Source organism: Urocampus carinirostris, chromosome 6 (genome assembly GCF_059441175.1).
Source record: "Urocampus carinirostris isolate Australia breed hairy pipefish chromosome 6, RoL_Ucar_1.0, whole genome shotgun sequence".
In the NCBI taxonomy this organism is placed as follows: Eukaryota; Metazoa; Chordata; class Actinopteri; order Syngnathiformes; family Syngnathidae; genus Urocampus; species Urocampus carinirostris.
In genome coordinates, this window is record NC_142354.1 from 32,492,733 (window position 1) to 32,516,271 (window position 23,539).

The 23,539-nt window shown below is 39.3% G+C and overlaps 1 protein-coding gene across 3 annotated transcripts; it reads left to right on the forward strand.

The window, feature by feature from the left end:
- The first annotated feature begins 1,063 nt into the window (after positions 1-1,063).
- LOC148364608 (ras-related protein Rap-1A-like) lies at positions 1,064-21,767 on the forward strand. Of its 3 annotated transcripts, none has more exons than XM_088338760.1 (8): positions 1,064-1,163; positions 9,865-9,953; positions 10,887-10,955; positions 11,215-11,271; positions 12,409-12,549; positions 17,109-17,252; positions 17,377-17,508; positions 20,649-21,767. In XM_088338760.1, the coding sequence occupies exons 2-7, from the start codon at positions 9,897-9,899 to the stop codon at positions 17,464-17,466; spliced, it is 558 nt and encodes a 185-aa protein (XP_088194886.1). In that variant the 5' UTR covers positions 1,064-1,163; positions 9,865-9,896; the 3' UTR covers positions 17,467-17,508; positions 20,649-21,767. The 3 variants fall into 3 exon arrangements, with proteins under 3 accessions (XP_088194886.1, XP_088194888.1, XP_088194889.1); XM_088338762.1 differs by lacking the exon at positions 1,064-1,163 and adding an exon at positions 1,177-1,497; XM_088338763.1 differs by lacking the exon at positions 1,064-1,163 and adding an exon at positions 5,121-5,144.
- Positions 21,768-23,539: the final 1,772 nt, after the last annotated feature.

The following is a 23,539-nucleotide window of genomic DNA, read 5'->3' on the forward strand; positions in this document are numbered from 1 at the left end:
CATGAAATGTAGAGGGTTTTGCTTCAATTTCAATATATATAGCTTTTGGAGGTCGGTGGTTCGTGCCCCGGCCGAGTCATTCCTAAGACTTAAAAAGTGGTCGGCGGCGCCCTATGTTGGCTGCGGCTGCATCGGCTCGCTACAACGGGTCAGGTGCAATCGACATTTCGTTCTGTGTACATTGTTACACAGAATGACAATACAAGGAAATTATTATTATTATTATTATTATTATTATTTAGAAAGAATTCTTTTTTAATCGTAGCAGTTACCAAATTCGCTCCATCCACTAACAGACGCCAGCGATTCACCAATAAGTTTAAAATGATTAGTTTGGTACTTGGAAAACTCAATGAGGTCTTAGATAGAGAAGATGGATGTCACTTAACTTCTTGCGCCTCAACCCCAAAAAGACTGAAATGTAATCATTGGTCCATCTAAATGCCTTGAACATTGGTGAATGTATCATCACCCAGAGTCAATGTTTCTTAATTTCCTCATGCAGAGGTTAAACGTCACGAAATTGTGAATATGCTTAATTGCTGTTGAGATTGTCGAGAAAAATTGTTCAAACCTTACATTGTTTATTTGCTAAAAAACAAAAAAAAACAAACCAATAAGTATTTAATTGCTGTTAAAAGTGTCGATAAAAACTCATATTGTTGGATTATGATATAATGAAATTGTGTGTTTAATCGCTGTTAAAAAAATTGTTAAAACGTCATATAACGAAATTGTGAACATGCTTAATTGCTGTTAAGATTGTCGAGAAAAATTGTTCAAACCTCACATTGTTTATTTGATGTTACTAGTGTCAATAAAATTGTTCAAACCTCATGCAGAGGTTTTGAGTTTTTCCTTGCCCTCCTGTAGGTTTTAGATCAGGGGACGGTGCAATAATACCCTTTGAAACTTCTTGTGATTAAGACCTATACAAATAAGCGTGACTTGACTTGACTGTATAACATTTACATTCTTATTATTAATAGAACAAATAGTAAATTGAAAAATGTGAAGGGGTTGCTAAATACAGTTTATATTGGGGAGGGGGCGGTGGGGACTAGTGCCGGCGGCGGTCACTCAGCAGGAGTGACGTGTGTGCTGCGCGCGCATCCAAGCTGACACTTTGCGGAGCGGCCACAGAGACAGCGAAACGACAAACGGTGAGCGCAAACTTTACTCGACATCCAAAAATGACATAGCGGGAGATAAGCTTTTTACCAGCGCGAGGGGAAATTTCTCTTTTACGGCACTCAAGACGGTGGCTGCGGGTGCTGTGCTTTACGTGGCCCGTCGACTGTTTTGCCCGGACAAAACGACATTAAAGCTCCGCGAGTAGCTCCCGAAACACTCCCATTCTAGTCAAGGCCAGGCGGAAGGGCAGGTTACGCGAACCCCGCAAGCACCGATAGCTCCTTCCATTCTACCCCGAAGCTCACCGACCTCAACTCGGCCCGGTTTTTGGCGCAAAGTGGTTGAGTGGGTTTGACCCAGAAGGTATTTAGCAAGTGTGTGTTACGTGTATTGGGCCATTTTGATGCGAGGAACGTGTGTGTGCTACTTTGCTAACAGTCTAGCATGCTAACTAGCCACCGCTAGCGGCCCGTTAAAGCTACCTAGTTAGCTTCATTATTGCTAACGAGCTTTGTAACGGGATTTAGCGGTGTTGCTCACGCCGTCCACACAGGGGGACGTTCATCTCATTGCCCCGGATTATGGATTAATACTACCTCATCTCATCAGTGAAAGGTTTTTTTTTCTATGCACAATTCAGAAGAATTTGATTTTGCAGTAATGAATGGAAGTGGTCGTAATTGGCCCTTATTCGATCCACTCTGCTTTTTAGTTTGTATCAGGATATAATCTCATTTGGCGTTAATGTATATGATTCATTCAGTATGGGAAAGTTAACCGCTTTCATCCGCAGAAGTTGCTACTACTGATATAGCGATCCACATATTGGTACGCTAAAACGAGTTAAACCTATATCCTGGTGAACATTGGCGTGTTTCGATAACACATGCATGTAACTTCAGTACTTGGGCATCTAAATGTAGAAATCCTCTTGTATACATGCTTAAAGGAGATACCTTTTTTTTACTAGTGAACACTAGCGTATTTTTGATAACGCGTGCAGAAGCAGTTGTCACTGTCCAGAGAAGCTAGTAATTAACAATGTTTCAAGGTTCAATGGTATGGCCTCTTGAAGTACAGTGCACCAAGAATAGTAAAACTATCACTATTGTGTGTTGAGGTGGGTGTTTTTATTTAATTATCCTTTAAAGTCAGTGTGAAACATTCCAACATAGGGTGGCATGGCTCTGGTAGGGTCTCTGTCTCCTAAACCAAGGGATGTGGAATTGAATCCCGGCTATACTGTAGTATCAATGTCAAAGTGTCGTTGCGCTACACAAAAGTCCTCATTTGCTCCCGTTGGGAAAGCAGTGCCATATATAGGAGGTTTTGCATGTGAATATTAGTTGTTGTGAAGGGCTCTGGGCAATGCAATGTTTTTTTTACTTTGGATACAATACAACATTGTAGCTCGAGTAATGTCCTATACTGATTATATCTGATCAAAAATCTGCAAAAATTATATCTGCTGTTGTTCGTAGAGTTTTTATTTTGATTGAATTCCGATTGAAGTCGTTTGATTTTGGACATTACAGGTTATTGTTTGGTTAAAAGGGTTTCAGTTATTCCCTGCCAATGAAAGTGAATGGGCAAATATTTTGGGGAGATGATGATGCACATCAACAGTGTGAAATTGTTCTGAGAGATTAAGCGTTATCACTCTCTGGAGCATCCACTTGATTCAGATTTTGTTGAATCCTACAGTGCAATGCATGTATACTTTTCAGGCTTTGCGCTTATGCCTGTTGTAAAGTAGTTGGCTTTTTAGTATTTTATGAGCAAAAACGGCACACTTTTAAAGTCTATTAAATTATACTAACTATTTAGCGGTGTGCATTTCCTAACAATGAAAGCTGTGTTAGGATGCCCACAAAAGAGGCCCCTGTGTATTTTTTATTGGCTAGCTTTTAACCAGCTAGGAGTTATTAGGGTGAAAAACTTAATTCTGTGACATGGGAGGGAATTGTAGGCATGTTGGTGGCATGTGGAGATAAATTGTTCTTAAACTTGTGCAATAAAAGTTTCTCTTATCTTGTTCATCCTGTGGGGCCTAACATTGTTATAACAAATAACTGCTGACTTGAAACGATCACTTCCCTTACTACTTAAACAATTTCAAGTCAGTCTGCTGTCTGGTACAGGAACAGAGAATAGAAGATGCTATTTTGGGTGGTCAGCGTGAAGCTTCCTTGTGTCTCTGGAAAAAGGATGTGGTTACGGGTCAAGGCACTACTGACAGGATTGTCGGATGCATTCCGTTGGTGTCGTTGTCTGTCTTAACTCTCAAAAGTGTTTGCTGCTTGTTTTTGGTCAGCTGAAGCAAAAATATTTTAAGGTAACCTTTCGATTGTATGAGCACTAACACCCAATATTGTAAAAAACAAAATAAAAAGCTTAACATGCACAATGCACTTAATTTGGCCCTTTTGATTTGTTTTGACGTGAACTAAGATCAGACAAATCCCCAGTTTCAGTGTTCTGAGTTTTAAACAAAGTTGTTCTATTAACTTCTGAAGTTCTTGCATCCCGTTTGAAGTTTTTGATCACTAAGTTGTGTCCTCACCTTGAGCCACTTGAAGAAAACCTTTGATTTACTTCCCAAAAACCTAAGGTTCTTTATCTTACAGCTGTTTTTCACTTAGTACCATATGTCAGCATTATTTGTCATGGCAGTTTTCTAACCAGCTATGAAGTTGGTGAACTTACGGTTGATAGTCTATCGCATGTGTAGTTGATATTGCTGCCTACTGGGTGTGAGAAGTATGAAACACCCAAGTCCAGTTGGTATTGGTGTTTTATGTGAAGAAAATACTGCTTTTGCATCAAAATTCCTCAGATAATGACCAGCCATACAACGTAGTTCATATGATAACGTAGATGAGTAATGAACATTCTGTGACTGATGTATGAAGTTTTTTACCAAACTGAGAACCATCTGTGGATCCTTAGTATAGTTGGTGCTTTTTTATTAAGTAGGTTGTAAAAATAGTTTGGCATAAAGATTAGGGTTTGCTTTCTATAAAACCGCAGTGTTAGGCTATTAGACAATCTCACTACGTCACATCGTGATGTCAAATGGATTTCAGTTAATCGTGCAGCCCTAATTCGGAGTATGGTTCACACTAAAAGCTGACTTGTTTTCTGCATATTGAAAGTTTAAGACGTTAATTGCAGTGGTACGCAATAAATTAGGGCTACAACTAACGATAATTTTAAGAATCAATGAAGATGTCGATTATTCTTTTGATTATTGGTGAATCAGATTTTTAGGAAAAACACATTTTTAATTTCCTGCTTTATTCAAATATTGAAGTTTTGACTGAAATCATTGATCGAGGATAACGTTTGCTAGTGTACCGCGAATATCTGAACAATTTTCGATGACCTTTCGTTTGATACCAGTGGCCAAGACGATTCGGTTCGAGCTGAAATGGGCAAGATGTATACAATATGTGTTGACTTCCTTATAAGGCTTGTAGGCCTTTAATCTTTTGCTTCTCCAAACATGTTTCTTTTTTTTTGTCCAATTGCTCTTTCAACATTTTGGTTTTCGACCCCTGGCTTAAGGTCAATTTCCCATAATGATTACTATGAAGTTATGTTTTCAGTGCTATAAAATTATACTAGATTTGCTCTTTAATCAAGCTTGGTTTGTAAAATAATTGTTTTCCTTTCCACTGCTTTGTGTGTGGTTGTCATGGCAGCGGATCTTATCGTCCTTTGGCCAAAACGAGAATTCATCCACCCCCGAACCTGAAGCGTGTGTAAATGTCACGTGCCAGAAATAATATGACACTCTACCGTACCACTCTGCTTAACGGACGCACGCCTTCTTCAGCTGTCAATCATAGTCCCACCCTGCTGAGTCAGCAGCTGTGACAGCCTCGCTTATGTCAGATTAGCCCACGCCAGGAAATCCTGAATGTATTTTGTCGTAGCACGTGGCTGTTGCTCACCCACGGGACACCGCTCGCAGCCCTACATGGACACATACCTTTCGGCCCCGAAGGGTGAGTGATGTCACCGTAAAATGCACGGCGCCTGCCTTCGCTCCTTTTTTGCCGGGCCAGACGACGAGCATTTGTTTTGCTAGGAATGACCGTTGTAAAGAGGGAGTGGAAACGGGGTGAGGTTTGGCTGAAGGCAGATATCCTTAAACGGTCTTTAATGGGTTTGATTTGTCCAAAAGTACAATATTGTTAAGTGTCAACGCCAAATCTTTTTTTATCCTTAGCATTGAACTTCTAATTCACTTTTCATTCGGAGTAAACATGAAAACTTGGAATTGTGCCACTTGACCCTCTGCAGTGTAAATCCAGCCTTAATCTTTTCCTGAGTTAACTTTTTGTTTAAGTGGAACTCAATATTTCCTTTCACTTGTCTTCCGAATTTGTTATATATACATGTATATAAAAGCACTCCTTATTGCTCTCTGTGTATATTAGTTGTTTCTACTGCTTAACGAGGAATTTCTTGGTCAGGGTAGATGGACTGCTTAGAGATAAGGCCGCGCCTAAAAAGTCCGGATCAATCAAGGCTGGCGGGTCTAGAATCCCCGGCCGAGCCCGACCAATAAACTCCATTTACAGAACCAATCCCAAAGCATACCCATCTATCCATCCATTATCTGTACCGCTTATCCTCATTAGGGTAGCGGGGGTGCTGGAGCCTATCCCAGCTATCTTCGGGCAGGGGGCACCCTGAACTGGTTGCCAGCCAGTCGCAGGGCACACAGGGACAGACAATTCACTCGCTCATCCACACCGAGGGACAATTTGGACCGGCCAATTAACCTGATATGCATGTTTTGGTTAGCGGGTGTGCAGCACAGTTCTGAGGTCATGAGATCGAACCTCCTGTGTGGAGTTTGCATGTTCTACCCGTGCTTGCATGGCGGCACACCGGTGTCCTCCAAAGCATACCCAAAATTTCACGTTTTACTTGTGAGGACTCTGGAGGAGGAATGTTGATTTATGATAACAAATTAACGCCTGTTTTTGTAACAAAACAGTTAAACAAGACTGTGAACATTTACAGTTTTTAATTCTGGGTCTGCACTAGTTACGTTAGACAATAATTTTTCATCGACCGCTTTATTTAAGAGTTGACGAGAACCTTTTAATGTTGTCGGTCATTTTGACAGGTTGAAAATTGCGCCATAAACCACAGGGACAGTACCTCCCTAAAGCCTCAATGTGTAATACGTGACCTTGGTGATAAAGAAATACAAATTTCCTGACCTATGGTTTTTATGAACCTTAATATTGGTATGATAGTTTATGTATTTTTGCCCAATATTCAAATAACAATGATAATTAAAAGTAAACGAGAAAGAAGCCCGACCCAAACTTAATGATTGACATTTTATGCCTGGCCCCCCATGAAATTTGGGCCGGCTTCGGCTTAAGATCCTACAAGTACATCGACTTGATTGTACTGTTCAACAGGGAATTTTTTTTAGTCAGGGTAGACGTTAGAGGTTGACCGACAATCGGGGGCAGGGTCGATTTTCAACATCGATATTTGGAGATTTGACGTATATCAGGACCGGCCTGTTTACTTATTAGTGGCACCGAATATTAGGCGCAACAGCCAAGCCGGCCTTTTTCTCCTGGCTTCTGTCTCTGACGCTACCCGGCTTGTGCCTTCTGATTGGTTAATCGAACTGGGATGGAGCTACTGAAGGAGGAAGCTGTTCCCACTCTGCACTTTTCCCAGTCACAAGAGTTAGGGCTTTTGCAAATATTTTTTCATATTTGCTCATATTTTTCACATTCGCAATTTGTGTCTGTCATGCGAGCGTCACCAACACTGGAAGCGACCCAATGTTGTTAAATGCTATAATATTCACGATCACGACTAGTTGTACTCGGGTAGCCTTTTTGTAATGTATGTTTATTGTACATAGTTGTTCACCAATCGCTGTAACCAGAGCAGTGTGCCTTTTATTTGTTTTAATAATGTTTACGTTAAGAGCTGTTGGTGCACTTGCCTTTTTAATATTCTTATGTCTTTATCATAAAAGATCAATGTGCAATATTGGGTTGCATCAATTTATAAGTGCTAGATAAGCAAAACAAATTTGTAGATAATCGCTGCTTACTGATAATAACTCAAAAGAGCCACACTTCACTCTGGTGAATACGTTAGAATAGCTTTGCATTTATGTTTAAGGTAAACCAATTACACATTTCCAGTTGATCAACCATCCCCTCTATTATAAAGGCACCTGGTGTTCACAATGTTCACAACTATTTCAAATAACATTCAATGGAAAACATCACCTTTTTGAAGCTTGTTTCATTGTTAAGGTTTGGGCAATATTTGCGAAGCAATCAGTTGTCCTATTAAGTCAGTTGAAATGTTATAGCGTATGTTGAAATTGTTGTAATGTAAGGCTATTTCAACAGAAGGCAATGGCTGACTTTTTCAGACAATTAGCTGGGTGGAAATCTTTATTTTAGAAGTAATCTGCTGATCATTGATTCATCAAATCCAGGAAATGGGGTCTGATATCTAGGTGTAACCCTACTTTCAATGAATGCTGTTAAATAGTTAAGAGCTGGTAATAACTCGGTGCTTGCTACCAAGTTAGGTAACATGGCCTCTTAGCATGGTTAATATTACGTTTTCATAGCACAGAAGTATCTAGAAACTGCCCATTTGACTTATTGGTATGCTTCCTAATGTTCCATGCTATGCCCCAGCATGTTTCTACAGTACAGTATCGCACAAAATAGTTTATTGCCAGCCATTCATTCAATTTTAGAGGCTAGAGGTGACGTTGCTGTCGGGGACTTTCTAGATAGATTTTTACATTATCCGTTTTTTTATTTTTTATTTTATTTTTTCAGTTTTTTTTTTCAGTTTTTTTTTTTTTTATGGATGTTCACTATGTTTTGTGTATCGTTACCTAATGCTAAATATATTGCACCTTGGTCATCCAGGAAGGGGGATTACCATTTGGGAGGGCCTTCTCAAGGTTTCTTATTTTCCTCATGCTAAGGTGTTTTTAGTTTTTCCTTGCCCGCATGTTGGTTTAAGATCAGCGGAACGTGTAATTGTAACATGTGCAGTCTTTTAGACATTTTGTGATTAAGGGCTTCACGAATAAATATCACTGGGCATTCGTAGCCAGTATGAGTCTTGTTGTAAATCATGGACCCCCTACTGCTCAGGATCTTCCACAAGTAAAGGCAGGAATGTAAAGTGAAACACCTGACACTTGCATCTCTTGCCTTTGCTCCGATTTTTTTTAACCAACACCGACAATCATCGGATACGAATATGTATTATGGGATGTTGTGTCTGTTTCACACTTGCTGGGTTCTGTTTGAAAGAAAAAACAGAATCCACTGTTATGTGTCATGTTTCTATTTATATATGTTTCTCTTTTTAGTAGTTTCCCTTAAAAACTGCTGTGGATTTGTATGGGTGTAAGCTAGCATTTATCTGCCTGTGCTGTGAGTAGAAACTACAGAACTGTCTTTTCATGGCCACCTGGTGGATTCCTAAATTTGGAAAAAGTAAAGGAAAATAACATGAAATTTATCTCTTTGCCACATGTAGTGCAATAAAGCCAATTTGGTGGCTCCAGGTCACGGTCCATTCAGTTGTGTTTGTGGCGTTTTTTTGTGTCTTGGTGTAGCTTTGCCACCTTGACAACAGTAAACACTGGAGGACCTTTAAGTCACACTTGGCATGTCACTATCAGCGCTTTGTAATTGGAATGCCATGCACAGCCGCTTCACTGTGCTTAGTGGGCGGTACAACTGTGTGTAATGTGCATGTGTGTATTGCACCAGGACAACTTTCCTTGCAATAGCAGATTAACAGTTATGAATTATTCACACCGCAGCCTTTATTCGACCGCATAGCCACTACTTGCCATTGAGGCCAAACGTGTGTTTGGTGCGGCGCTTTGAATGAAGTGCGCAAAATAGGATGCTCCCCTGTTGCTTTTGATGTGGTGCAAAATGTTTGATAATCAAACGGGTTGTAATTTACAGTGCAGGTTGAATTAATATGTATTATCTGCTTGATCATTTATCTCAGGTTAAATAGAATACTTTAGAATTTCATTGTCACTATGAGAAAAGGAAAGTTAGAAAATGGGGTTTCTGGAAACTGACAGGTTAAGATAACCAGTACTTAAAAAGAGAGTACGACTTCAATCAGTTCCCGCTCAATCTGTGGCGATCTCTTTGCAGTGACCCACTTGGCTAACCCAGCTGAACTGGCGCCATAATGCACGCAAGGCTTTAGAAGCCCTCAAAGCCATATTCCAGAGATTGCACAATGTTTTCATCATTATGACCTACACTTCCCATAACACAGATGCTTTATATTATTGGCTAGAAAAAAACTATGTTGATGCTTCGCAGTACCTTAAGAGAGGTAATTGAGCACAAAAAAAAAGTCTCCGGGGTGCTCTGTGGCGCATAAAAGCGCGCCGATTTTCATTCTGAAGAAAAGAATAGGCATCCATGAATCACCAGCACAACAGCACAGCTGGCTTGTGTTAAACAGGGGTCATGTATGCTTCACCTCTTTTTCTCTCAAGGAGCTCCACTTATGGGTGTTCCCTCTATTGTTGTTGTGCCTCTTGGCTATAACCTCCACCAATGACTAGAATTTTTCCTTTGTGGAATGGAAACAGCTGGGAAATTCCTACTTAAATTGTCTTCGTTTAAAAAATTATTTTGTTTTTCCTTTTTTGCTTTCCTCTAGTCTGTTTGGCTGTCTGCTGAAGTGATCCCGCCATGCGTGAATACAAGCTAGTAGTGTTAGGCTCTGGAGGTGTTGGGAAATCTGCTCTGGTAAGTTCACACTCTAAAATGGGATTTGTGATCCTGGAAAACATGTTTTTTCCTGTATTTTGGGCCACAGTAAAACAAGTGTAGATGCACATCCACTTGGGTAGGTGGCAGTAGTTCTCAAATTGTCAGTGCGTCTGAAGGGGTGAATGTACTATCATTGTACAGACAAATTACGATTTGTTGTTGCAGTGGAGAGGAAGAAAATATATTCATTTGTTTGGTCAGTGTAACGATACTTATGGTAATTAAAAGTGCAATGATCTCTCCTACATTGACGCAACAATTTTACATTTTTAATTCACTATATTAGAGAGAGGTTAAGCCAAAACACTACTTTTATTAATTTCCAAAGGTTTTGCTAACAATGGAATGACAGATTAATGTATGTCTTAGCTTTTCATGTTTGCTTTCACATCAAGTGCTTAATTGAAGTCGGAATTTGATATCACTACACTAGAGTACCAGTCAAAAAAAATTGGCAAAAAAGATTACGTACTAGATTTAAGCTCCCGTGCTTTTCTCTGCTAAGCAAATTAAATAAGGCACATGTTTTGAAGGCACACTTGCAAATTCAATTGTCTAAGTTCAATCAATACCGAACTCTTAAATCAGCCCTAATGAAGAACACATTGTAATGTTGTTTGCTTATCATCACAAGAATGAGAGGATGTCTTCATGCCGTTCTTTGATAACTTCAATCAGGGGTTGTTAATCCCCCCACACTTTGTTAAGAAATGGAATCATTGGATACCCTTTTATCTTCTTGTAATGTATTTTATTGTTTAAATGTGTCCACTTCTATAAAATTTTGTGGCGTGGGAATTCTCAAGGTGAAATACCATCAGAAAAGTTTTTCTTTTGCCGGTAATGATAAAAGTGCCCGGTGGTCTTTAAATGCACTGTGACTGATGCTCATTGTCTTCTCTTTCACAGACAGTTCAGTTTGTGCAAGGAATATTTGTGGAAAAATATGACCCAACAATAGAAGACTCGTACAGAAAGGTGAGTGGGAGTGCTGGCAGCTGATGCTGAGCAGCTGCTCGGTTACTTCTTGTCTCATTGTTTTGCTCTCCACTCTGCCGTCACGCCCTTTGTCCTTCAGCTTCTGCATGCTTTTTTCTTGTTCAAGGGTCATAATTCCTGAAAGTTTTAACTTATTCTTGGTAGCCGATAAAAGTAGTTCAACATGACTGTAATCATTGCTTATTCATATGCATGTTTGATAAACCGTCTGTTCTTTTTTTTTTTCCCCTTTCCCCAGCAAGTGGAGGTAGACGGGCAGCAATGTATGCTTGAAATTCTTGACACAGCTGGCACAGTAAGTTATGGTCCGAATTTCACAGCTATTTGGTTGTTTTTTTAGACGGGCTAAAATTATATATAACTAATTAAGGAAAAATTATAATAATCATCTGACAGTGTTTACCCTATTATTGATCATAATAGATGCTTGTGTTTCCAGTATGATTTATTTTACAGCTAGGCTTTGAGAGAAAACTATTCTTTTGTGGTGCTCTAAGGAAGCTTCTTTAGTTGTAATATTACCCAAAGTAAAACCATGCAATTCTCTCTGGATCCCAGATGAGAAATAATCAGAGATCTGGCCTCAGTCCTTATAATTCCCTGAGTGCTTTGCTGTTGGCGTGCGATCTTGTTAGCATTTATCTCCAAAGCGCCACTTTGCTTAAGTTACATCTTACTGCCTGACGTTTCTAAGCTGTCAAACTCTTCCCAATCTGAACCACTGCTTGTTTGTACAATTTTGTTGGAAATCCTACGATTTCATACCTCAATATTGATGGCGTATACAGTTCAGGCTGTCTTTGTGTTCATGACAATACACCCACTCTGCATAAAGTGTTGAAAAAAAACTGTCCCAGCATCCTCACAAGATTAATGCCATGTTAAATCCAGCAACACCATGTGGCAATTTGTATAATGAGCTCGTTAACGTACATTTGAGGTAAGATTGGGCCAAAAAGAATCCAGCCTGACTCGCCACTGATATTGAAGTCCAAACCAGCCTGAGCATTGACACATTAACTTAAAGGAAAACCTAAAGGAAACACAAAATTTCATATTTTATTTCCCAGAACTTTTTCGTGAGGAGGGCTTCTCTCTAGTTTAAAAAAAATTATCTACCCGTAATTGTTTTTGGTCTAGGATCTGCACGATGGACTCGTCCCCTTTTACAAACTTGGCGCGGACGGGGACGTGCCAAGGGTGTAAACGCGTGATGTGTTTCGCAAAAGGGGAACAAAATCCGCTGCGCGGATCTTCTAAAAAGAAAAATAAACTAAAGAATTGGACTGTGTAATTGAAAAATAAAACAGTCCATTGAGAGAAGCCTGGCCTGTCACAAATCCAAAGTAATTGCCAGTTTAGGTCCGACTCAAATTTCTGTTCGTGCTTAAGATCTTACCTTTAATGTACATATTCTTACTTGTGGTTTTAGGAGCAGTTCACGGCAATGAGGGACTTGTACATGAAGAACGGCCAAGGCTTTGCCCTGGTTTACTCCATCACGGCGCAGTCCACCTTTAACGACCTCCAGGACTTGAGGGAACAGATTCTACGAGTAAAGGACACTGAGGATGTAAGTGTGTTCTTCTCCTGCCCCTTTTGTTTTCATTAGTGCTTGAAAAGCTTGTGAAGGGAAGAAATGATAGATTGTAGTCCCAATATGCTTCCGTGTTCGCATCCGCCTACATTGTTCAGTTTCTATGGTGACCATTGCACGCTGAAAACCAGGCATATAATTCAGGGCAATTACAAATTCGTATTAGCTCAGAAACAATGAGGGCTGTGGTGTCCCAGTCCCACTTGTGAGTTGAAAACAAAGCGAGGGCATACAGTGCAATTTGTGTACTGCGCATATCATTGTGCACAGGGCAGAGACTGCTTTATTGTTGCGGGTTGGTTTGATCCCAGTAAAAACAATGAAAGTCTTTACCTCAGTTTTGACTAATTAGAAGCAGTAGGATTAGAATGGCATCTGATTAAAAGTTGAGAAAGTCCAACTGCTTGCACATACAAATATTGCTACATTAGCACCGTAACAGAATTAATGCCATTTATCCAGTTTTTCATATGAAATTTTATGTAGGTGGGGGGTGTATGCACATAAAAAAAAAAACTACATCTGCAAAAAGTCTGACACATTGAGCCTAAAGATATACGACAAGGAGCCGTTAAAGATTCACTTTTTATCTGTCTGTCCCATAGACCCCTGTAAACATAGGTGATTCTCGTGCTGGTTGTGCGTTTACACTGCAATCGCCTTTCTCGTAATTCGCTGCTACAGAGTTGCATGTAAGAGGCTTGAAAGATGTCCTTTTTTGGAGCTACTTGTCAGAGAATGAATATGACCCCTCTTTTCTTCTACCTCCACGACAGGATACGTTTGACAGAATTCCTGTCTTCCTAGACCCCCTGTTCCAACTTTTCGTCTTTCATTCACTTTCTATGTTTTCCTCATTGCACCCCCAATCTCTATAGCCAGGGGCGACTTGTGGCCTCTCTGTGGTCTGGCACTCCCTGTGAGGGATTGGCCAGCACATCAACTATTTGAAAGAGAACCTGAGTTCATTAAAGCCTACATGCTGCTGTGACGTTGCGGTTGTTTTAATAGTCACTGTGGTTGGTGAGTGAAGGTTAGCCTCAGGCTAGCTCACGTTGCATGATTTAAGGTAGGCGTAACAGTCGATTGCCTCTCTCAGAATTCCTGGAAAAAAGCCTTGCTCATAACTGGAGTGAATACTGGAGTGATAAGACATATTGCAGGGCTTGGGTTCAGGGAGTGGAAAACTTTTCTTGAAAATCAAGAAATAGCTTGGCCAATCATCCAGCTAGTTTAACATGGACAAGCAAGTACAACATCAATTCATCATAAAAAACTGCTCATGTTATCAGTTTTGTTTACCAAAGATGATTGCAAGTGAACCAAGAATTTAAAATATATCTACGATGGAGAGACTCCTTCATTGATTTTCTTTTTGCTGCGGTTAGACTTTGGCTGCCACTTTGTCGGCTCAGGTGTCAACCCCACCATTGGGGAAACCTTTTAGGCAGGATAGTCTTTCTAGATGCTTTTAGGCGCGGCCTTAGATGCTTTCATTTTCTTGCAAGCACATGTTTGTCAAAGGTTTTGACGTTGTCCTCAAGCTGGCAGTGCTCATTTTGTGGTCATTGTTTTTGTTTTCATACATTTCAGGTTGAATTTGGAAAATGCAATGACACTTATTAAATCGCTTCGCTCAATTACTAGTCTACAATTGGCTTCATAGAAAAAAAAATGTTTTTAGCATGTTGTCCTTCTCCGGAAGCTCCACAGTTTTCCTAGAGTGCTAAATTTGTATATCTTTAATGAGCCCACTTTACGCAAAATTGTATCTAAAAAGAAAAACTTTGTTGTGAGTGACTAACACAGTGAGCCATCAGGCGGCGGCGCATTCACTTCCTATTCCAAAAGCCTTCTTCCGGCTCTTTTGCATGAACGTCTAGTGACTTTTCAGAGCCAACTATGTCTCATCTGGTGCATAGTTTAGACTACACCAGGGGCCGGGAACCTTTTTGACTCAAAGAGCCATAAAAGCAAAAAATATGAATTTTATTTTGGGAAAGAGCCACACCATATATTATGAGACAAATTTACAAAATTGCTAAACCCGCACCCCAGACAAAAGCTTAGTCTTCAGCACATTTATTTTTGATGATTTGATAAAAAATATGAAAAGAGAATAATGCCAGAGCCCCTGTCCCAAAATCAACAAACATGCCACTTTAAACTTGTCTCTTTCTTGCAATTACTCAAGATCGGTTAAACTCCTTTTGACCCTATTTTTCATACATACTGGTTTCAAAACCAGATGCAAGCAGTTATTGTGTAAAAACGTCACAACATTATGCAAATAGGGAGCCTGATGAGCTCACTTTTGGCGCAGATGGCGTAGGGCGAGAGATGGGAGGGAGTGCTTGCGCTTTTTGCATGGCTCCACCCATTCCTCCCACTCACCCAATCAAAAGACTAAGTTCTCTTCCGGTGTTTTGGCGTATTTACAGTGTGTTCTGTGGATTCATCATAAGGTATCTGAACACTGAACACAGATTATATAGTGAACTTTTATATAAAGGATTCTTTAGCGTTGTACAGCCAAAACGAGTTTTTCCCCCCCTTTATTGTGTGACACCTTGACTGTAAATTGTAGTGAAAAACGTGCCCTATATATACTGCGAAGTAACGTCGGTCACTTAGCTTTGGATTGGATTTGCGTGTACCTGAATAGGATGAACAACTCAAGTTTCGAACAATATGAAGATATTTTGCATGCAATCAAATTTGTCTCTGAGCCATAGATATTCATAGAAAGAGCCATATATGGCTCGCGAGCCATAGGTTCCCGACCCCTGGACTACACAAATGCCCTGTTCCCTTGACTCACTACATTTGTTTGTTGGGATGTGTTCATTTGAGCTGCAATCCAATCTCCAAAGAATACCACAGTGGGCACACTAAAACCTGTCTGCACCATGTTGGCGGCGTCTGAGCATGTTCAGATTGGCTGGTGTGGACCCCTCCAGCAGACTAATGCTTCCTCATGCTGACACAGAACATTTTTCTATACAGCCTGCTCTCTCTCTTTGACTGGCTCCATTCCTTTTATTACAGCTTTGCTCGACGTTTGTGTTAGCAGCGCATTCCATTGCTCTCCGTGGACTCCTTGTAGAAATGTTGTTGGGCAGTCCAATACTATAAAGTGGCTTGTTTGGATATCAAACATCAAGCTGTAACCTCTGCTAGGTTTATACAAATATCCCAGGTTTCCGTCATCTGCCAACACCCACGGGAAACAGTGAGAATGAACCCAAACAGTAATTCTCTAGCAGCATTGAGTAAAGTGCTAGGATACTTTGTCTGCCTAGTATACATTTTTTCCACCACCAGAGAAAAAGCACGAGTGATTAGGTAGTTGCAGGACCCACCACAAGTCAATTTCCCCTGCAGATGTCTTGTTTGGAGCCTTTCAAAATTTTTCCACACATTTTAGGAAGATGTGGTCACTTGAAGTTTTATCGTACAGGCTTTGCAATGGAAATTAGAGCTACGAGCCATCACTGTCATGTATGCGACCCGTATCATGAAATCCAGCTGAAATGTTTGGAAACATTCAGGAAGGAAAGCGATTCTATCACGGCGAGGCGGGGCCCCCATGGTTTCCTCCGGGTCAGGCGAGCAGCTCCAGATAGCCACTCAGGAAACAGCAGGCAGGATGAGGCGCATCCCCACACTGCAACGCGGTTGCAACCTAACTCACGATACACTCCACACGCTTCCTTTTAATGTCCCCCAACCTTTTGCGTCTCCTCCGTTACTGGAAAAGACTTGTAGTACTGATGGGCATATTCTATGTGTGAGTCGTGTATTTTCTTGTACAAAAGTAAAACAAATAGAATTATGCTTACATGGATTATCTCATGGGTTATATAACTGAAATGATTGTTTCAGACATCCCAGGGGGAACTGATTGATCTATTTCTTTTGTCCTTGTTGCTGTCCCCTTGAAGCTTTGGCAGCATATTGTAACTGGTATTGCACAGGACACTCGGGGTGGTTGTCCACACGTTTTTAACAATCCTAAACTTGTTTGGCTAATGGCTCAATTGCCAAAGGGTTTTTATGATGATAAACCAATAAAAAAAAAATAATTCAAAGACAGATTTCGGTGTGAATTTTTAAACCTTAGTCGTGCATCACTTCAGTATAGTAATACTATAATGTGGTTCACTTTTCATGATCTCGTTGCTTCACGGATTTTCATTATCCAGTGTTCTGTATTCTGATTGTGTAAACAGTCTTAAATAAAGTAGGTATTGTTGGTAAATAAATATTTACATGTACAGTATAAAGTAATTTATTAAAGTAATAGTTGGGCTTGCAAAAAAAGGTTGTTTTTATTTCAATGTTTAATCGTCTTTAATTGTATGATAATTTAAATAAAGGTTTCTACTTCACGGATTTCTATTATCACAGGATCTTTTTGGGACATAAACCCCGTGATGATCAAGATTTTACTGTAGTTCATTGTATGAATATTCCATCATTGCAGGTTCTGAAAACCTTTTTAGTTTTTCAACCAATTTGCTGCATTTTCTCAGGTGCCGATGATTTTGGTGGGCAACAAATGCGACCTGGAGGATGAGCGTGTGGTGGGCAAGGAGCAGGGTCAGAACCTGGCCAGACAGTGGAACCACTGTGCCTTTTTAGAGTCCTCCGCTAAGTCAAAGATCAACGTTCTCGATGTGAGTGAACTTGTTTTAATTAACAGAAATATAAATTATCTGATATCTAAGTGAAACATGTTTGCAATTGCTAATTGAGGAAATAGATTAGATAACTATTCAAATTTACTTTGTTGTCTTTCAGATCTTCTATGACCTGGTCAGACAGATAAATAGGAAAACGCCAGTGGAAAAGAAGAAGGCAAAAAAGAAATCCAACTGTGTGTTACTTTAGAGATCTTCCCCTTCCTAAGCCCCTGCAGCAGCTCTGAGCCCGGTACGTTTCTTGAAATTGTCCCCAAAATGCCCCTTCACCTGCACAATGCAAACTTAGGGAATATGTCCTGAACTGTTGTGCGCCAACATGCACCATGGCCTTAAAAACATTGTCATGGTTTTATACAATTTCACACTTGAGAGAGGTGATACAGACCATTTAAAAGTAATTTAAAACTTTTTATATAAATATGCTATAAAGAATTACGAGATTTAAAACGTTTTAATAGTGTTGGTGTTGCAACTCTCATTAGTGGTAAATAATTTTCCAGAAGCTTACATGATTGTTGTGGCGTAGTAGTATAAGCAATGTTTTTAACCTCATTCAGAAAGACTGAGAAAGGGCTCCACCTCAAGGCGGTGAAAGGTACTACAAACCCATGAACCTACTCGTCACCTGCACTTTTGTACTTGAGAGCTCAGTGATTAGTGAAAGAAAGTCATGGTTGTTTTTTATTGATAATGAAGCTTTCATTCATCAAAACAAGTATTCCTTGATTTCAAGACTGACAAGTAAAAAATTATCAGACTTTTGAGAATTCTACTTTGTTGCTCTTTTAGCATGAAATTGTTTGCTATGAAAGTTGTACCTCCAAAAGTATGTATAGCTTTGAAGAAGTTGAAATGGTTTTTCATAAGTAAAATATGAATTTAATAACATTGTCGTCTCACAAGTTTGCTTATATTTTCAAAGGAAAAAAAAAAACAGAAAAATACGTTGTATTTACGAATACACTTTGTATAAAGCCTAAAAAACAGTCCATTTAATCATTGACTAGTAGAAGTATTGCACGTCTCTTTTTTGAGGAAGTGAAACACAAAAACTGTACAGATAACTGAACAATTAACATTTGTTCAGGAAAAAGTTATTTAGCCATAGTTCACGTTCCAGTTGTGCCTTTAGAATGACAACTGGTAATTGTGAATAAGTTGCAACAGGCATCCTTGTGTTCGTAACTCAGTCCTGAAAAATGTAAGCGTTTCATGTCATGTGCATTTTTGGTACCTGCATAACTGAGTGAGTCACGGTTAACACGGACCAACAAAAACTCTGCACCGATCTGTGAGAAAATCCCACTCATTGAATCTGTTTGCCCATTGAGGGGCTTTGTCTGAAATCAATGAAAAATCAACCTGTACATTATTTAAAACGCTCACAATTTGGTCGGCACAGTGAGAAAAGTTTCCCCCTCCAAGCTCCCGCCTTAAATTGTGGATTAGCGCAACAGACAGTGCCATTGTGCCTGGCTCAGACACGACGACCATGTTCGCCGTCCTGGTCCTGTGTGAGAGTTCACACGCTGGCCAGCTCACTGACCCAACACTAACAGGATTACGTCCCAAATGTGCCAACATAACTCACGGTGCACGTACAGTGGTACCTCTTTATCGGCGCACCTCAAAACACACGAGAATTTTGGTATACGAGTTTTATTTGAGACAAAAATCTTGCTCATTTTACGTGGGAAAACACCGTTCACGAGCAGTCCAAGAGGCTACCACTAGAGACCGCTTACTCTTGTGACTTTTGTGCATCACTTTAACCAGTTTGCGTATGTAAACTACTACAGGCAAAAAAACAAAGTGTCATACATTTTTAGTGTGTGTACGTTCATTTAACGTTAATGTACAGTAAATGCACACATATCAAGTCTTTCAATCTCATTCCTATCAACATCAGTAGGTTCTTGTGTAACAAATTGTTATACCGCATACACAATTTGAAACGATTAAACAACGTGTAAGTTGACAGGTATGCAATCTGTCATTCTTCCTTGGTCTCACCATCATCCTCTGTCATAAGGAAAGAGAATTTTGTGCCTCACTCAGCATTTTCAGACCGTCAGCACAATAATATGTTACATAATAATTGCATTATTAATATTCATAATGTGAAAATTGAGCTATTTGTAAAAAGGAAATCTCAAAAAATCAGGTTGAATGAGAAAGAACTTTAACACCCTAAAAAAATATAACCGATAAGTCTATTTTTGATTTCATATTTCCATGATTACATAAGGGCTGTAACTAACAACTATTTTAGTAGTCGACCAGTCGCCCACTATTGAAACCATTAGTCGACTAATCGGCTGCAAAATAATAATTTTGCGCAAAAATCTGTTAACGGGAAGCAACACTTCAAAGAAATGTAATGTACAGTAAAAACAATAATTCGACGATTCCTGATACACAGTAAAGAAAAAAAGATATTGGAACACCCTGCTATTTTGCTATTTCTCCCACTTAGAAATCATGGAGGGGCCTGAAATTTTCATTGTAGGAGCATGGCTACTCTAAGAGGGATAAACTAAAAAGAACAATCCAGAAAACACAATGCATGTTTTTTAACAATGTAATTGTGTGATATAGCTGCAAATAAGTATTTTTCTGCACCACTTATCCTCATTAGGGTCGTGGGGGTGCTGGAGCCCATCCAAGCCATCTTCAGGCAGGAGACACCCTAAACTGGTTGCCAGCCAGTCACAGGGCACACAGGGACAGACAATTCGCTCGCTCATTCACACCTAGGGACAATTTGGGCCGGCCAATTAACCGGAAATGCATGTTTTGGGGAATGTGGGAGGAAACCAGAGTGCCTGGGGGAAACCCATGCAAGCACGGGGAAAACAATTAAACTCCACACAGGAAGGCTGGTAGCTGGATTTGAACCCATCACCTAAATTATACCGCAGACGCTCTAACCACTCGGCAGCCGTGCCGCCATTGAGTGTTCCTCAAATTTTTAACTCTACTGTGTTTTAATTACTGTTGATTACTTGCTTGTGTTATTCTTACTTTATTGCTTGTTACTTAACTATATGTACAGTGAGCTTGGGTGTCCTGAAAGGGTCTTCGAAGTACAATGTATTATTTTTTTTTTAAAGTGTCCTGGACAAATCATTAACTAGTATGTCATTTAATGTTTAATGGTGGAACCCTAATTTTTATGATGATTTTTTTTTTTTTTTTTTTTTAACCCCAGCTAAGCCAAATAAACAACCGATGTACTATTTAAATCCAATTTACTTTCTTTAATGTTCTCACGTTTGTCTTGGAAAGTAGAGAGGGTGCTAAGGAAAGACGGGCAGTGTATTTTCTGATAGCAAAAATAGGAAGTGACTAAACCGTGTCGTTTTGCAGAAATGCTGTAATGAAGAACTGTTGCCCTGATTGGAACGTGCCAGCATTCCAACAGCCCTGCCCACCCTGCTTCTCCCAACTTTCTCCACTCCCACAAACGCTGAATCAGCTGAGCGACCCAAAGCGCTCCAAACCGATCCGAGGATGAAGACGGACGTCGCGGAGAGAAAGGCAAAAAAAACAACAACCATACATTCAACAAATCTAAGAGAAAGACAGTCGGCGAGACGACAATGCTCTCTGGCCTCAAGGACCTTTTTTCCCCTCCACCCTTTGTGTGTCTACCGCAAGACACGTTTGCTCCATTTCTGCACCAAAAACCAAAAGGCCACAAACTGATGACAACAGTTCAGGAAATCTGTTAAAAGAAATCTACAAAATGTCTACAAGCCGCCTAAACACTGCTCAAACAGCAGCCCGTGCTCAACTCCCTCCTCTTTTTGACACTTTTAACACACGCGGGGAAAAAAAGATTAACAAGCGAAACATTAGAAATGGGATTCAGTATTTTTCCATCTTTTTCAATTTATCGTATTTGAAAGACATGAATTTAGTTGTGTAATTATAACTGTTCTTCAAAAACGAGCATGAAAAAAAAGGGTGCTTCGATTCATAATTGTAGATGTGTGAAACCAAGTGGAAAAGTGAGATTTATTTTTTATTTTTGGAACGGCCGTCAAATTTTTCTCCATGCTTGTCATGTCAGTGATGGATCGAGGTCTATAACATATTATTTTTTATTATTTTCTTTTCCCCAACCCTTTCAGGACTGATCTCTCGCTTTTTCTGTCTCTCTGATGTGACTTCATTTTATACCTAGTCACTGGGGATTTTAATAGTTCCCATAATATATTCTATTGCCATTTTTTTGTTTTTGCATAATAATGATAATGCTTCAGATAAAAATGGGTCTTTTATAGAAGAAATAAGGGGAGGGGGGAATAAGGAATGATTTCTATGTCTCTTGAAGCTGAAATATATTATACTAAACCAACTCGAATAATGCTTCTTGTGTTTTCTGTCTACAATGTTCCAGCGTTTATGGATTATTGAAGTACATTTTAGTACATTTTCATGATATTGGTCAATGTATTTTTGTGAATTAAACTTTTAACCAAATTGTTTTGGATACAGGTTGATGTTTTTGTATCACGTATGCCCTCATCATTTTTGAAAACTCTTATGGAAAACAACTTTTAGTGCCCCACTGGTCTTAGAATTCCGGGTAATATTTCATTTGCATACCTGTCAACCTCCACGGCTCCATGCCCTTACAAACTCGTATTTTCCCTAACAAAATACAAACTAATCTTGCACCATATTTTTTCCCCAAATGTTTTTATGTAGTTTAACATGTTATATTGTACATGTGTTTTGTTATATCATATATATTGTTAATTAACATTTTGTTTTGAGATACTGAGTTGCTCAACATGAATGAGGTTTATTTTTAAGAAAAAAGTTCAAAAATTAAGTCGCTTGGACGTTCACCGCAGAAGGAAAAAATACATGCAAATATAATTAAGTAGAATAATACATTTTCATTTTCAAATTAATAATTCATTCTCTGCATTAATATACTGATTAAAGGGATAACTATAAACCTGTCTTTTTTTCATTTTCTCCTTTCATACTTCCTTTTTTGTTTCTTAACTTCTTTATACAACATAATTCGTAATATAATGCATCAAAGCAAGTGAGCTGTTTGAGAGCCGGCTCTCTTTAATGAGTTGAGCCTAAAATGCCGGTTCTCTAAAAAGACACGGACTTCCTTTCACTACAATAACTACCACAGGCGGCAGACGCATGTGCACACTAGCATCAAACCGCTCGCTTCATTGCAAAGAAAAAACGATACTGAGATAGAGGCTACCGCAGCAAATTCGTTTGACTTGATCGATTTGCTGTTTCGTAATCGTCGGTGTATACCGGATGGTACCCATCATTGACAAATTTGCGTTTTTCCGTACAGATTTTCTTGTACGTCATACACGTCTTAAAATGCATAATAAATGTACTTTGTACGGCAAAAACGTACAGGTTGACAGGTATGCATTTGAGGAATTTGCCAGTTGGCGTCAACACATCACGGCTTCTTAGGATTGATGTCACATGACTCAACCGAGAAAAGAGGTAAGTTGTGATTGGTTGTTGAGCGACTCAACATTTTTATTACACTCCATAATTGCGGTTAGTGGTAAAATGGTATGGAAGCCCAGAGGGCCACACTTAAATAAAATGAACATTTAATAAAAACGTCCTATAAACGAACATATTATTAATTCTAATCATAAAACATTCCATTAAGTCAAGTCATGTTTATTTGTATAGCCCTTAATCACAAAGAGTCTCAAAGGGCTGCCTTTTAAAATAAGCTTTTAGCAAAACATAATTGAAGTTCATCATAATTGCCATGGATCTATTCATGATTTTTTTTTTTAATCATTCTTCAGAAAGAACGTTTTATCTCAAAACGTCATTTTGCCCAATGCCCTTTTGTAATTCCCAACGCTGTTTTGGCAAATGCCGTTTTGCCGAAGCCATATAACGTTTTAACAGGACCGGCCCAAGCAAAATTAGATTTGGGGCCCCTTGATCATTACTAATAACTAATTCTATGTTCTACTCCAGGGGTCTGCAACTATTTGGAGTCAGGAGGGGCCGCATGTAACATGTTGTACTTCTTTTTGAATAGTTTAATTTCATCAAATTGGTTTTGAAACGACCACAATTGGAGCAAGATAGCATATTAGTTCTTGTTTTAACCACTTCATTTGTTATTTAGCTTTGAAGTGTTATTGTAATTTTTAGTTTTTTTTTTAGTAAAAGTCTAATTTTTATTGAAGTTCTGTAGTTTATTGTAGTGTAACTAGTTTTATTTTAGTAGTATT

Excerpts from the sequence above, each read along its gene's own strand:
- LOC148364608 (XM_088338760.1), top strand. The coding sequence starts at position 9,897 with ATGCGTGAATACAAGCTAGTAGTGTTAGGCTCTGGAGGTGTTGGGAAA. Across the intron at positions 9,954-10,886 it reads GTGTTGGGAAATCTGCTCTG|ACAGTTCAGTTTGTGCAAGG; the intron begins GTAAGTTCACAC and ends TCTCTTTCACAG. Across the intron at positions 10,956-11,214 it reads TAGAAGACTCGTACAGAAAG|CAAGTGGAGGTAGACGGGCA; the intron begins GTGAGTGGGAGT and ends CCCTTTCCCCAG.